The sequence below is a fragment of the Loxodonta africana genome, chromosome 22 (genome assembly GCF_030014295.1).
Source record: "Loxodonta africana isolate mLoxAfr1 chromosome 22, mLoxAfr1.hap2, whole genome shotgun sequence".
Lineage (NCBI taxonomy): Eukaryota > Metazoa > Chordata > Mammalia > Proboscidea > Elephantidae > Loxodonta > Loxodonta africana.
The window spans coordinates 38,852,876-38,868,079 of NC_087363.1; the positions used below are offsets into that span (position 1 = coordinate 38,852,876).

The 15,204-nt window shown below is 39.8% G+C and overlaps 1 protein-coding gene across 11 annotated transcripts in view; it reads left to right on the forward strand.

The window, feature by feature from the left end:
• TMCC1 (transmembrane and coiled-coil domain family 1) overlaps positions 1-15,204 on the forward strand; it is a 282,639-nt gene that overhangs the window by 197,829 nt on the left and 69,606 nt on the right. The window contains exon 1 of one of the 11 annotated variants that reach the window (XM_010589945.3): positions 5,919-8,285. The exons of the other annotated variants lie outside the window; for them this stretch is intronic. Coding sequence (XP_010588247.1) covers positions 8,262-8,285 — 24 coding nt within the window. The 5' untranslated portion in view covers positions 5,919-8,261. Of the gene's footprint in view, positions 1-5,918; positions 8,286-15,204 lie in introns of those variants that run through there. 11 annotated transcript variants of the gene reach the window in all.

Here is a 15,204-nt window from a genome sequence, read left to right on the forward strand (position 1 = left end):
GAACCAACCAAACATTGGGCCTCCTGCTTAGTCTTGAGGGTAGGTAGTGACAACAGCTTATTCTTAGTTGCCTGTGGATGTTACGGGTGGTTCCTGCTCAAGTTATTCCTAAGAATTTCACCATTTGTTCAAGGCCCTGGATTTTTGCTGGATTTATTAACCAGCCTCAAATCAGCCCTAGCCTGTTCTTCAGTGTTCGCTATTAACATAATATCATCAGTGTAATGTGTCATTACATTTGAGATCTGCACCAAGTCTAAGCCTCTTCAAACTGTGACAGTAAGCTGGTAAATTCAAGTAACCCTGGGGAAGTACAGTGAAAGTAAATTGGGATGCTTCCCACATGAAAGCAAACTGGCTGTTTTTTTTCGAGTTTGGGATTGAGAAAAAGGCATTTGCAAAATCAATCACTAACTACTGGTCTCCTTTAGCCTGCTGTATTTTCTGCACCATTGATACCGTGTCTGGAACAGCTAAAGCCATAGGTGGCAGCACTTTATTTAGGCCTTGACAGTCTACTGTCAGCCACTATGAGCTATCTGCCTTTCTCATGGGCCATACAGGACTGTTTACACAGAGAATTTGTTGGCACCAACCCTCCAGCCTTTAGCCTGTCTTTAATCAAAGCAGTCGTATCTTTTTGTCCATCAGGTATCTTATATTGTTTCAAATTCACAACCTGAGTGGGTTCAAGCGATTCTAATAGTTTCCACTTGCATGTCCAATCATTACTGGCCTACGGACAGACTTTCGCACCTTCAGTTTTACAATATCAGGTAGAGGGAGTGTTCCCCAAGTAGACATAATACCCGTACCAGTAATACAGTCAGGTAAGGGAGATGTAAATACTTCATTTTAAAAACACCCAAACCCAAACCCAAACCCAAACCCAAACCCAAACCCAAACCCAAACCCAAACCCAAACCCAAACCCAAACCCAAACCCAAACCCAAACCCAAACCCAAACCCAAACCCAAACCCAAACCCAAACCCAAACCCAAACCCAAACCCAAACCCAAACCCAAACCCAAACCCAAACCCAAACCCAAACCCAAACCCAAACCCAAACCCAAACCCAAACCCAAACCCAAACCCAAACCCAAACCCAAACCCAAACCCAAACCCAAACCCAAACCCAAACCCAAACCCAAACCCAAACCCAAACCCATTGCCGTCAAGTTGATTCTGACTCATAGAGACCCTATAGGACAGAGTAGAATTGTCTCACAGGGTTTCCAAGGAATGGCTAGTGGATTCAAACTGCTGAGCTTTTAGTTAGCAACCAAACGCTTAACCACTGCCCTACCAGGACACCTACATCTACTTTATACAAGATCTGTTTAAATCTCCCAATTCTCATTCAGATTTTCACCTTACTCCATCAACCACAGCATCCGCATATCCCCCCAGTCTAACTTTAGGCCCCCTTGGGATTTTATTGACAGGTTTCAGGAGCCCTAAGTAGATCTCTTTCCCACTCCCCAAACCATATTACCCACACATATGCATAAGGCCTAAGGAACCCTGCTGGGGGCTGGACAAGAAGACCCTGGCCTCCTTGTCAATCCCTATCTTGATCAGCTGGCTTAGCCTCTGCTTCACATGGTTCCAGGTGAGACTTCCCATCAAATTCCTCCCAACTGGGGTGAATAGAACAGACTTGTTTAGGCCTCTTTAACTTGAGGGACCAGGAGGAGTTTCTGTGGGCCCACCCAACCTCCTGTAATGCTACATTAGAACCTTTGCCTCAACACCATCAGTGCCTGCCATATTCATCCCATTTCTTAGTAACCATCTAAAAATCCCCATCCTGCTGGGGTAAATTCTTTCCCCATTGCCTCTTCCTGTTCTCCTGTGAATCACCGTTATGTTTTCTTAATTACATCTCTATAAAACCCTTGCAGGGGAGCTGTGCCAACAGAACCAACAAGGCTTCTTGGATTGTTGGTTTGTTTCGCAGTAGCAAGGTTATGTGGGGTGCCCATGTAGAAGGGGCTCCCTTTAAGCCTAGTGGGATGGCAAAACCGACCAACCCCTTTCTTAGGGTTCTGTATACCTTATTTGCGTGGTCCCACCCCCACAAGGGTGCCATGCACCTTATTTACATTATTAGCAAGCTCTCCAATCCCTCTGGTGGGCCACAAGCACCTCATTTTGCATAGTCCTACCCAGCATTTAGTATCAGTTACAAAATCATGATGAGAAGGCCATGTAAAAGTGATCCATCACCCCACAACCATGAAAACACTAATCAAAATATAAAAATAAAACAAGGTGGAGTGTCTAGATTAATATCAGACAAAATAAACTTCAGAGCAAAGAAAATTACCAGGGATAAAAAGGAACACTGCATAATTTATAAAAGCATCAATTCACCAAAAAGATACAGCAACCATAAATGTGTATGTGTGTATATAATATTAAATGCTTCCCTAACAACACAACTTCAAAATATATGAAGAAAAACTGACAGAACTGAAAAGAGAAATTCACAATTATAATTTCAACACTCCTCTCTCAGTGATCCATAGAACTAGTAGGCAGAAAATCAGCAAGGAAATAGTAGAACTGAACAACACCTTCCACCAACTGGATCTCTTGACATTTATGGAATATTTCACTGAACAAGAGCAGAATATATATTTTTTATCAAGTAACTATGAAACATTCATCAAGGAGACCATGTCCTAGGTCATAAAGGTAGCTGTAGTGGAGTTAGACTAGAAAACACATGAGCAGGCCCAAAGTCAGTGTAGTGGGTGTAGGGGCAGGGGCATGAATACTGGGAATTTTGGCTCATGGGGGCCTCCAAATTACTGTTGATCACAGATGGTGAGTGCATCTTTTTTTTAACTTTTTTTTTTTTTGACATAACTTAAGACCCAGAAGGATTGTCCGTATTCCTTCAACATAACATTGAGAGACTCCAGTACCTAAGACAGAGTAGTTGAAGATTATCTGTTATTTAAGAGATGTAAACCATGATTATTTTAAATATGTTGAAAGTGTATTTTTTATAAGCTTTGATGATTATAGACCCACACCTTTATAGAAATGGTGGCATTAAGTGTTAAGCAACTGGCTGCTAACCAAAAGGTTGGTGGTTCAAACCCACCCAGCAGCTCTGCAGGAGAATTGCCTGGTGATCTGCTTCTGTAAAGATTACAGCCAAGAAAAGCTTATGGGGCAATTCTGTTCTTTCACACGTGGTCACCATGAGTCAAAATCAAGTTGACAGCCCCTGACAACTGAGTCATTCTTTATATACCTAATCAGTATAGTTTTTCTACCATAATATTTTCTGCTATTTATTGATCTTCGATGCTCAGTATAGGGAAAAGGGCTCCAAAAGAGCTTACACAACACTTCAGATAATCTCAGAATTAATTCTGGATCTTGGAAGGGACCTTACTGATCGTGCACTCAAACAGTATCCAAAGGACAGAAGTTTCCGCAAAGGATTTATACGGTGTAAGGCAAGAATCGGAAACCCTGGTGGCATAGTGGTTAAGTGCTACGGTTGCTAACCATAAGGGTCGGCAGTTCGAATCCACCAGGTGCTCCTTGGAAACTCTATGGGGCAGTTCTGCTCTGTCCTATAGAGTCGCTATGAGTCGGAATCGACTCGACGGCACTGGGTTTGGTTTTGGGGAAGGCAAGAATCACCAAACAAGAAACACATCTGCAAAGTACATTGCAGAAATTGAGGGATTGTTTGTTTGTTTTTGAGCAATGTTAACAACAGATTCCAGACCCCTATGACATGGATGAATGCATCAAGTAGGGAGGGTAACAGCATGGTGCTGTAGAAAGAACACAAATGGTAAGTCAGAAAATGCAGATTCTTGATCTTATGTGGCCGTACTTCACTTCCCATTTCAAAGTATTGAGCTTCACACTACAAAAATGTGATGTTTGGTTTGAACAGTAGTTTCAGCATCTCTAGAGGGCTCCGTATATCAGAATCTCTGTTGGAGCACGTATAATTTGAAAAAATAGAGTCAGTATAATTCTTGTTTTTAAGGTACAACCTATAAAAACCAAAGCATAATAAAATATTCCAGGTTGGTGGAAATACATAGACTATAAATGAGAAGATATCGTAGAGGATATGGATTTTTTTTTTTAATATTGAGAAATACTAGTCTAGAGAATATAGGTGATCTCCAAAGTCTGTAGAAACCAGAACCCGTTCATCTTATTCATTGTTGTATCCCTAAATGCTAAAAACAGCATCTGACACACGGTAATACTTATTGAATCAGTTAATACAGGGTTCTTCCACTTAGAAATTTTATCTAGAACTTTGAGGAGAGTAATTGGAGCTGTAAAAGTCTCATTCTTTTGTAGTCATACCTCTGTACAGGTGATTCTTTTTGTCCTCTAATAATGCCTAATGAGGATGGTGCAGGACCAGGCAGTGTTTCATTCTGTTGCATGTAGGGTCGCTATGAGTTGGAATCGACTCAACGGCACCTAACAATAATGCCTATTTACTGTTGACCTGAAGTCTGTAGCTGTATAGACGGTATACAATATATAGCACTGTACCTACCTGTACAGATTTATATGATTTATTAGATGCCCCTCCTTTTGCTATCCTGATTCATAGAAGAAAGTCAAAAACATTAGTTCTGGCAGTAGATTAAAACCTGTACATCAAGAGAATGTTTTACTGCACTCACAAATTTATCTTCTGTTGCACTTGTGTTAAGATTATACTAAGAAAGAAGCTCAGAACTCAAATATATGACACAATTGTTCCTTTTCAGTTAAAAACAACACCTCTTTGGGCATTATTCCATGTGCACCCTAAAACTGAAGAATCTAAATTTCCTCTCATAGTCTATGTAGCAACACAAAGATTCATGTTCAAAGTAGAATGCACTCTCAGAGGTCCTTATCAGATGACCTAAAGCAAAACTTATTAATATGAGAGACCTCGTATCCAGTATTTTAAAACTACCTGTTGTGAAACAACCCGGTAATAGTCTTTTCTATTTGCTGATATTTTTGTTTTCCAGACTTAAAAAAATAAGATGCCGGATTGTGCCTTTACTGAAGTAAGATTCTTTTATATGTATTTTGTTGTTGAGAATATACACAGCAGAACATACACCAGTTCAACAACTTCTACATGTACACTTAGTGACATTGATGGCATTCTTCCAGTTGTGCAACCATTCTCTCCCTCCTTCTCTGAGTTGTTCCTCCCTCACTAACATAGCCTCACTGCCCCCAACTTTCCTATCTAATCTTTGGAGTGTCTGTTGTCAATTTGATCCCATATGGATAGTTCTTAAAGAGCAGAGTGCTCAAGGCAGACAATCTTTAGTAGTTAAACTACACTGTTGTTTGGTTGTAAAGGAATATTTAGGTTTAAGGTTTAAAGATTATCTCAGGGCAGTAGTTTCTGGGGTTGAAGTAAGATTCTTTTTTTACTTTTTTTTTTAACATTTTATCATGGTTTAGGTGAGTATGCAGGGCAAATTAGTTTCTTGTTCAACAATTTATAAGAGATTTTTTCTTAACATTGGTTGCTGTCCCCTCAATGTGTCAACACTCTCCCCACTTCCACCCTCAGTTCCCCATTTCCATTCACCCGGCTTTCCTGCCCCTTCCTGCCTTCTGAACTTTGTGTGTGAGCAAATGCCATTTTAGCCTTTTATAGTTAAATGTTTATCAACGTTACTGTTCACTTCATAGGCCTGCCTATTGTTTGGCAGAGAAGTGATCTTCAAGACTGGGTTCAGTTCCAAGTTTGAAGGGTGTCTAAGGACCATGGTCTCCGGGGGTTCTACCAGTCTCCATCAGACCAGTAAGCCTGGTCTTGTTGTTGTTTTTTTTTATGGATTTAAATTTTGTTCTACCTTTTTTTCCCACTCTGTGGAGGACCTTCTATTGTGGTCCCAGTTGAAGTAAGATTCTTAATGAATGGGAAAATTGAATAGAAATGGTAAGATTATCTGTTAGGTTATTTGTATAGAATTACAGATCCCAGAAAGACTATCAGAAATTTGGAAACCTGTTAATGATGAGATCATGTGTATCTCCTTTTAAAATCCAATATTAGTCAACTACTATTTACAAAAGTAAAGCTAGTGTTTCTTGTAAGTGAAAAGCCTTTTATTTCCTTCTTCCTTCTCACTCCTCACCCCACTTCTGTTATGTATTAACAGACCTTTTTTTGGTTTTGTTTTTGCAGCCTCAGGATATATGTCCGACAATGTTTAAATAGGCACTTACCTTTAGCTGTCTTGCATGGACTACCATAATAGCCTAAATGAGCTCCATACTCCTACCCTTTTCCTCACTCACTCCAGCATAGTCTGTTCTTCACTCAGTGATCTTGTTACAGCCTAAATCAGAGCCTCTCCCAGCTTTCCTTGTAGTAGCCTACAATGCCCTATACAATCTGACCCTGCTTTCCTTTACCAAGCCTCTGTCCTAATTCCCTCCTTGTTTACTGAACCTTCTTGGTGTTCCTTGTACATACACCAAACATACTCCTGTCAGGGCCCTTGTACTTGGCTATCTCTCCCTGGAGTACTCTACCCCCAGATATCTACCTGGTTTGCTTCCTCACTTCATGCAGGTCTCTGTTCAGATGTTATTTTATCAGATACCCCATCACTCTCTATCACCTTCATTCTACTTTGTTTTTCTTCATCGTATTCGTAATGGGTATGTTATATATTTATTATGTTTATTGACTGCCTTCCCCAACAAGAATGTAGGCATAATCTGTTTGTTTTCTGCTGTATCTTCAGAACCCAGAACAGTGCCTCAAATATTTGAATGAACAACTCAGCCCAAGTTCCACCTCTTCTTTTTGAAGCTTTTTCTCCAACCCCTAGTGATGTATTTAACTCCTTTTTTCTGAACACCACTGTAGGTTTTATTGTTCTGTCTGTACTGATTCCTTATAGATAGAGCTCTAATTCTAAACTTAAAACATAGTGTGGATTCAGAGTTTAACTGTGTGACTTTAAATCTCAGCCTGTTTGGCCATGTGACTCTGAGTAAGTTACTTAACCTCTTTATTATTCCGTTTCTCTGCCTTTAAAATGGGAATGGAGGATAGTTCATTGACAAGAGTAGTGTTCATATAGGAGAGATGGAATGGGAAAAGTAGGCAGGGACCTGATCATCAGGATTCTTGAGTGACATACTTAGGTGTTTGTACTTTTTTGTATAAGGGGTTTGAATGACTAAAAGGGAAGGGACAGCACTGTGACGTAGGATAAATCTTCAGTTTATTTAAAATTCTACCTTAATTCAATCTGTGCTAACAATGAACTATTGAAGAACTTCTTACAGATTTATCTTCCTGCTCTGCTATCCTGCAGTTTTTGTTTCTTCTCCATCACCCTGTGCTTATTGCTGTTTCCTTGCTAAATTTATTTGTTAAAAAGCTATTGCGGGGAGGGGAGGGAAGCTACTGGATCACTTTTGGTCTAGAGCAGAACTGCATAATCTAAGGGAGACCACAAAATGTAAAGGAATATTCACTTTGCCCTATGTTTTCTCTCGACAGAAATTCCATGTTCTGGCTCCTTTTCCTATTTAAGACCTTTTTTAGTGTTCCCCTTATTTCAGAGAAGGATTTCTAAGGCACACTTGTATGCATTCTTAGTGACCAAAGAAGAAATTATGTACGTTAGGTTTGTGGTAACATTTGCCTTTTGGGGAGGTGTGAGAAATGAAGTTTTTCTCCTTGCTCCATAGTAAAGTCACAGGGAAGGTTTGGGACTCCTCAACTAGGTCGCAGTGTCAGGAGCACACAATATTTTGCCTTGCCTCGTGTCATATTGGAATCAGTATATTATTTGTAATACGAATCAATTAACCAGTTCATTCTTTTTCACATTTTTCACTTCCTGTTCATTTCCTTCAGGAAATATTAGGTTCACGAAGAAAAGCTCGTTACTACCTTTCAGTGTTTTGAGCTGCATGTGTTTGGGATTCAAAGTATTTTCAGTGCTCATTGCTTAATTGGGCTGAAGATTATCTCATGTGACAGCATAGGTCTCTTGTTTTGAAATTGCCATTACTTTCTAGAACAGCCACTCTGTGCAGCTGCCAACATGCCCTGGATCCTCTTGCTTCATATTACAGTGATACTGCTTTGTCAGGGTAGAATTCAGCCTCATAGGGCTGGAGTCAGTCTCTGCTGACCTCATGCCACAGTACAGCATGTTCAAATCTGGGAGAAACCAGAGGGTTATCCGGCATATTCCTCCTCCTTCTCCCTCACAAGCATGGAACCCTCACTCTCGGAAATCGTATGTTGTATATGTGTGTGTATCTGTCTTTTTTTAAACCTCTTCCTCAGTCTTTGAGTTCTACAGCTTTAAATGGGGGCTGGCTGACTAGACAGACACGGGAAATGGTCTGAACTGTTGAAACTTAGCATTTTTTCAGCAATAGATCTCAACCACGAGCATTTGCTATTTTAGAACTGGCTTGTAGGGTTGCAGTAATTGAGAAGCATGCTGTATGTTTCCTAGTTGTTCATTTTACCCATAGCTGTTTGGGCAGAATGCACAGAGTGCTCTAAAGCTGTGTGGGCATGCTCAGATCTTCCTAACTGTCCCAACTCTCCCCAGTGATGGGCTGCTTCAATGTGGAGTAAACGTCACCCTTGTTTTCTCAGGCCAAGTAGTTACTGGGAAATAAGTATTTCCTTCAGTAAATACAAGAGTTTAGTTTGCCTTTAGCAGCTTGAGGAAAGATAGGGTTAAATTTGAAGATGCCAGGCATGCGTAACAAATAGGAATTTGGGTTAGATCCACTTGAAATATTTCTCACATAAAAAGAGATTATTATCACTCAGCTACTTGTTTTCAGTGTATTTTTTCCCAAGGACTTGACAATTTTATGAATTGTAAAACAGTATATACATATATCTCAGGGCTAAGTTTCTGTCTCCAGATCAGCAGAACAAGTCTGAGATACAACTGGGTGGGAAGACGATCCAGCTTTATGCAGCACAACCACCATTTTCACATATCAGCCATAGTCTTGAGTAGAAAGTTTGGCTTCATAGTTTGATTTTACCATGATTTTTTTTTTAAGTTGGTTTTATAAATAATACATAGATATTTTCTAAGAGATAAATGCCAAGGCTAAGCAGATTCTTTAAAGTTTTGCCTGATTCTGAAGTTAATGTACATGAATGTTGTTTGCTCTTAAACAGTTGGATTTAAGATCAAAACAGATTTTTCACTCTAAAGTTTAGTATTAAATTACTTTCTGATACCTTATGGTTAATAATTTAAATGCTAACTTAGTTAACAAATTTGTGCCTCTAGTTTTTAGTCTATACCCTCTTTTTCTATTGTTTGTTCTGTCTCTTGGATTCAGGAACCCTGGCACGTTTTCGTTTGTTCTGAGGTTATGAAAGGTCAGTTTACTTATCTGTGTTTTATTAAGAATCTTAGCCCAGGTTGAGTGGCGTGGTCATACGTAAAGAATTCATAGGAGAACCTGTGAATTCATAGGATAGGAGGCAGAAACTGACAGTAAAACAGAAGTTAACTCATTTTTCTCCATTATTGCAGTCCATAGAGGGGAAAACATAAAACATATTTAAGCATTTTTTAGTTGAGTTGATTTTCTCCAGTGATTGCATTAATTTACAAGAGTAGAGAAAGTTTACTAAAATGTATACTTAGTACTTGAGTGAATGACTGTGGATTAAACTGTTCCCTCGTGCCCTACCCATGTATCTCTCATACTTAAACTATACATCGACTCCAATGAATTAAAATACTCTCATTGAAACTCTGATTTAAATGTTCAGAAATTAGGTACTTGCTCTCCACATCTGAAATTCTTTATCTGAATATCTGGATACACCAAACTGCCTAAGATTAGGGTTCATCTATGACCGCCTTATGTGAGATTGCAACATGCTTTATTCTGAACTACTGAATCGGACTGTTGTGATCCATGGGGTTTTCATTGACTGATTTTCAGAAGTAGATTATCAGGCCTTTCTTCCTATTCCTTCTTAACCTGAAAGCTCCACTGAAACCTGTTCAGCATCATATCAATATTTTAATATATTAACCTATAATACCCCCAGGTGTTGATTATTTCTAAATATGAATAACTTCCTCTTTTCCTTTCTCAATAACTTTGCAGTGCATGCCACACATCTGTGTGTTTATGTTAAAGTCATGTATGTAATGCAGACATTCTGGACAAATCCTTGACAATGTTAACATTGCCTGAGTTTTCTAAACAAATGCTCAGCATTTACAGTGGGAGTTGAAAACGTGTGTAATTTGGTCATTTATACGTGTTATGCCTTTTAAACAAGTGTTATTTACATTGAGCTGTCATTATATTAAGTGTTGAACCTTTGAAAGATTTAACGAAACTCCCTTCACATCTAAACCTTCAGACTGCTGCTTGACTTAAACCTCATCCCATATAAAGGTCTCATAGTGCCACGTAAAGGTCAAATCCCGTTAGAACAGTGCAGAACAATACATTTTTTGTTGTTGTTAAGTACTGCTCAAAAGAAATAGCCAGTGTAGTGATTTGACCCACCACCCGTCATTTGTATTGTACTATGGTGGCTTGCATATTGTTACAATGCTGGAAGCTATATCACTGATATTTCAAGTACCAACAGGGTCACCCAGGTGGACAGGTTTGAACAGAGCCTCTAGATTAAGAGACTAGGAAGAAAGGCCTGGTAATCTACTTCCAAAAATTAGCCAGTGAAAACCCTATGGATCACAACAGAATATTGTCCAATATAGTGCTGGAAGATGGACCCCTAGGTTGAAAGACACTCAAGATACACAGTGGCTGCAATAATGGACTTAAGCATACTAGTGATCATGAAGATGGCGCAGGACCGGTGTAACCTGGTGGTATCTGAAATCCTCTAACTTCACAAGGGGGAGGATAATCGCTATCAGCCCGTACCTCCACTCTCCAACCTTTTTACCAATTCTGACACCAGCTGTCCCTGCCACAGCACTCTCTGCTTCTCTGCTGGATTTGATAATTTGTTGCAGTGGCCACACAGAACTCACAGACCATACTCACATTTATGGAGTTTATTAGGAAAGTAACAGGATACAGTGCAGAACCAGGATCAACTTGGAGGTAACAGGAACAACTCAGGAGACAGGATACAGTTCATCAATCAGGACAGCTTCCAACCAAGTCAGCCCTCAGCTCCTACTGTCACCTGGGCCCTTAGCTCTGGCCTACTGCCCTGTTCAGGCAAGTGTTACAGCTCTTTAGCTCAGCCAGTAAATGCCTGAAGGCACCCCTCTCAACCAGGAAACCTCCTGCCCAAAGGTACTCAGCTCTCTTGGTCTGTGGGTCGTCGAGCCCACTGCAGCCATTTCACGCCAGTCTCCTGGTTCTTGGTGCTTACGCCGCCTTGCACTGTCGAATGCCTTGTGCTGTCTTCAGTGGTACAGCTCTGTCTCCTGGGTCTAGGAGGTTCTTAGCACAGGGTCCTTGGGTCTAAAGGATACTCTCCACTCTGGCTCTTCATCTTGATGGTGGTGATATTTCCCCCCACCCCCCAAAATCATCTGTGAAGTTGGCTCTTTTAAGCTTATCAGAATGGCAAAACTGACCAATCACCTTGGTAGGCCACAGGTACCTTATTTGCATAGTCTCAGGCAATCTTTTTTTCGGCGTTAAGGGATTATGGCTGAAAAGGCCATGTAAAAGCAGTCCACTGCACCGCAACTGGGCCATGTTTCGTTTTGTTGTACATGGGTTTGCCATGAGTTGGGGACAGCTTGATGGCAGTTAACAATAACAGTGATTTGAATGGTGGATAAAAAGTATACAACACTGAGGGCAGGGGAATTTTTCAGTGTACACTGTTCCCCTCCTCCTGATGACAGTTCTGATGACAGTATGTTATATCCCTTAAGACTGCTAAAGGGAGAAAAAGTCAGGAACATTGATTTAAAGCTTAAAAGACATTTGTCATAGATTATTTTAATTCACATCAGAAATTATTAAATGCCAGCTCCTTTATCCTGTCTGGAACAGAGGGTAATATAAACTAATCATTTATTCATTCAGCAGATATTTATTGACAGCCACTTTGTGCCAAACAATGTTCTAGGAGTTTGGGAAACATCAGTGAACAAAACAGACAAATCCCCACCCCTCATGCAGCTTACTTTATATTTGGGGGCAATGACAATAAATAATAAACCTAATAAGTAAATTACAGAGTATGCTAGGGAGAGATGGGCTGTGAAAATAAAGCAGGGAAAAGGGGACTGAAGTGCTGCGGGGGAGGGATAGATTACAATTTTAATAGGGTGGTCAGCATAAGCCTCATTGAAAATGAAACATTTGATCAAAGGCTTGAAAGAGGTTAGCAGGTTAACCATACAACTCTAATGAAAGAGTGTTCCAGGAAGAGGATACAGCCAGAGCAAGGGTCTAAGGCAGGAGTGTTCCTGATGTATACAAGGAATAGGAAAGAAGTTAGTGTGACTAGAGCAAGGATAAGGGATGAGAAAGTGCTAGGAATCAGAATGTCAAAGATGTAGTAGAGTTCAGTTACCTATTGCTGTGTAATAAACTACCCCAAAATTTTGTGGCTTAAAACAACTGTTAGCTTACAGTTCTGTGGGTCAACCATTTGGGCTGAGCTCAGCTGGATGGTTCTTATGCTGGTCTTGTCTAAGGCCACTTTTGTGGCTGTAATCATTCAGTAGCTCAGGTATGACTAGATGGTCTGTGATGGCCTTTCTCACTCACATCTGGCTATCAACTGGGCCTCTTTCTCCATGTGATACCAGGATTTTAGCCTGAACAGCTGTAAGAATGTAGTTGTCATTAACAGATGTAAAGACTGTAGACTACCTCAATGCAGCAAGAGAGGGCAAGTCCCAGTGCACAACCACTATCAAGCCTCTTCTTGTGTCTTGTTTGTTCATGTTTCATTGGCCAAAGCAAGTCCAGGACAAAGCCCGGTTTTGAGGACTAGAAAAATAAATTCCACCTCTTGGTGGGAGGAGTAGCATAGTCACATTGTAAAGGGAAGGATTTATATAGATTGAATGAATTTGTGGATGTTTATCTACGAGATCAGGCATGCCCTTAAAGACCATTTAAATGACTGGCTTTATTTCTGAGTGAAAAAGGAATTCATTGAAGAATTTTAACCAGCAGAGAAACATGATTTGACTTAAGTTTTTAAAGAATCTCTCTGGCTGTAGATATATATTAGGGGTAAGGGAGACCAGTGAGGAGAGGAGGCAATTGTAATAATCTAGACAAGATATGATCATGGCTCAGACCAAAGTAATAGAAGTGCATATAATAAGTGGTCAGATTTGGGATGTATTTTGAAGGTAGAGCCAACAGGCTTTTCTGGTGGGTTGGATGTGGGGTGTGAAAGAAGACGATGACTAAGGATGTTAGCCTGAAGGTCTGGAATGTAAAGCCTGCCATTGGGGCAGATTTTGTGGGAAGGAGCAGGAGAACCACTGGAGATGTCCATTAAACATCTCAGTGGGAATGTCAAGTAGACAATTGACTACAAGAGTCTGGAGCTTAGGGGAGAGGTATGGGCTAAAAATATAATTTAAGGAAATATCACAATTAAATGGCATTTAAAGTCATGAGACTAGTCTGGTGAAGTCATCGAGAGAGAATGAGTATAGATAAAGAAGAGGGGAGGAGAAAGGACTGAACTCTGAGTTGTTCCAGTTTGGAAGATGAAGAGGAACCAATAGGAGAAGGAGAAATGATCCGTAAGGGACAAGGAAAATCAAGAGAACATGGAAGCCAAGCATAGAAACTCTTCCTAGGAAAAGGGAAACATCAACTGTGTCAGACGCTGCGGTTAAGACGAAGACTAAGAAGAACCCATCTTATGTAGTGATGTGGAGATGATCAGTCACCTTGACAAAAACGTTTTGGTAGACTAGTGGGACAAAATCTCGCTGAATAGGTTTGAGGATGGGAAGAGAAGAGTTTGGAGACAAGTATAGACAATTTCTATGAGTTTTACTAGAATAGGGGGCAGAGAAGTGAGGCAGTAACTAGGAGGAAATGGGGCCTATAAGTTTTTCTTTTTAAGATGAGAGAGAGAAATAATATTTACATGCTGATGGAAAAATTGATTTTTTTTTCATTTATTTTAATTAATAAACTTAATGGCACTTACAATGTGCAGGTGCTCTTCAAAGCACTTTACAAGTACGAATTCATTTAATGTAAAAAAGAAACAATGACTACTCAGTAAAGTACTGTGGTTGGTTGCAGTAAGGAGTTCAGGAATGCATAAGACATAGTCTCTGATTTAAGGACTCAGTCTCTAGTAGAAAATATATAAATATATAAAAATAACTAAAAATGGGAAAGTTATACCCCACTCTTGTCGAGTCGATTCTGACTCATAGCGACCCTACAGGACAGAGTAGAACTGCCCCACAGAGTTTCCAAGGAGCACCTGGCAGATTTGAACTGCCGACCTGTTGGTTAGCAGCCGTAGCACTTAACCACTACACTACCAGGGTTTCCAGGAAAGTGTTTTTTCTAGATACCTTAAATTATACAATTTAGAAGCTCAGAGAAAGGAGGGAGGTTACTTTCAGCTGGGGAAATAGTTCTGAAGGTCTTCACATGGCCGTTTTTTAATGAATTTGAACTAGGCATATTTGTAAGTTTTACTCTAATATATAATTTTTAAAACTCAGAGACCTCTGCAGTCCTTCACATATTAAATCTTCCTGTGAGCCACACCAGTAGGACAAATGTGTTCCATTATTTTTTCGAACAGAATGCATTTATATTGCTTCATACTGTTCATCTTTTAGCCGTTGCTCTGATGGTAATGGATTTGCTAAGAAAGGTTACAGGCGTATATATGACAACATAGAATTGGGAGAAGACTGAAAGTAGAAAGATTGTCATGTAATAACTATTAGTGGAATAACATTTAAAGTATTAAACATTTGATTAACAAATGGTTATTACTTCTTAGGAGAAGACTGGCACTAGGAATAGTAGTTAGTGGTGACTTAGCTTTATCTGTGCTGTTTGAATTTTTGAACAGCAAGATCGTATTTATTAATTGTTACTGTCTAATTAAAAAGAAAAACATGATAGATAATGAGGATTCTACTCCTATTCCCCGAAGTCGAAAAGTCTTTATAAAAATTAGTAAGAATAACATTTCTCCCGATTTAGATT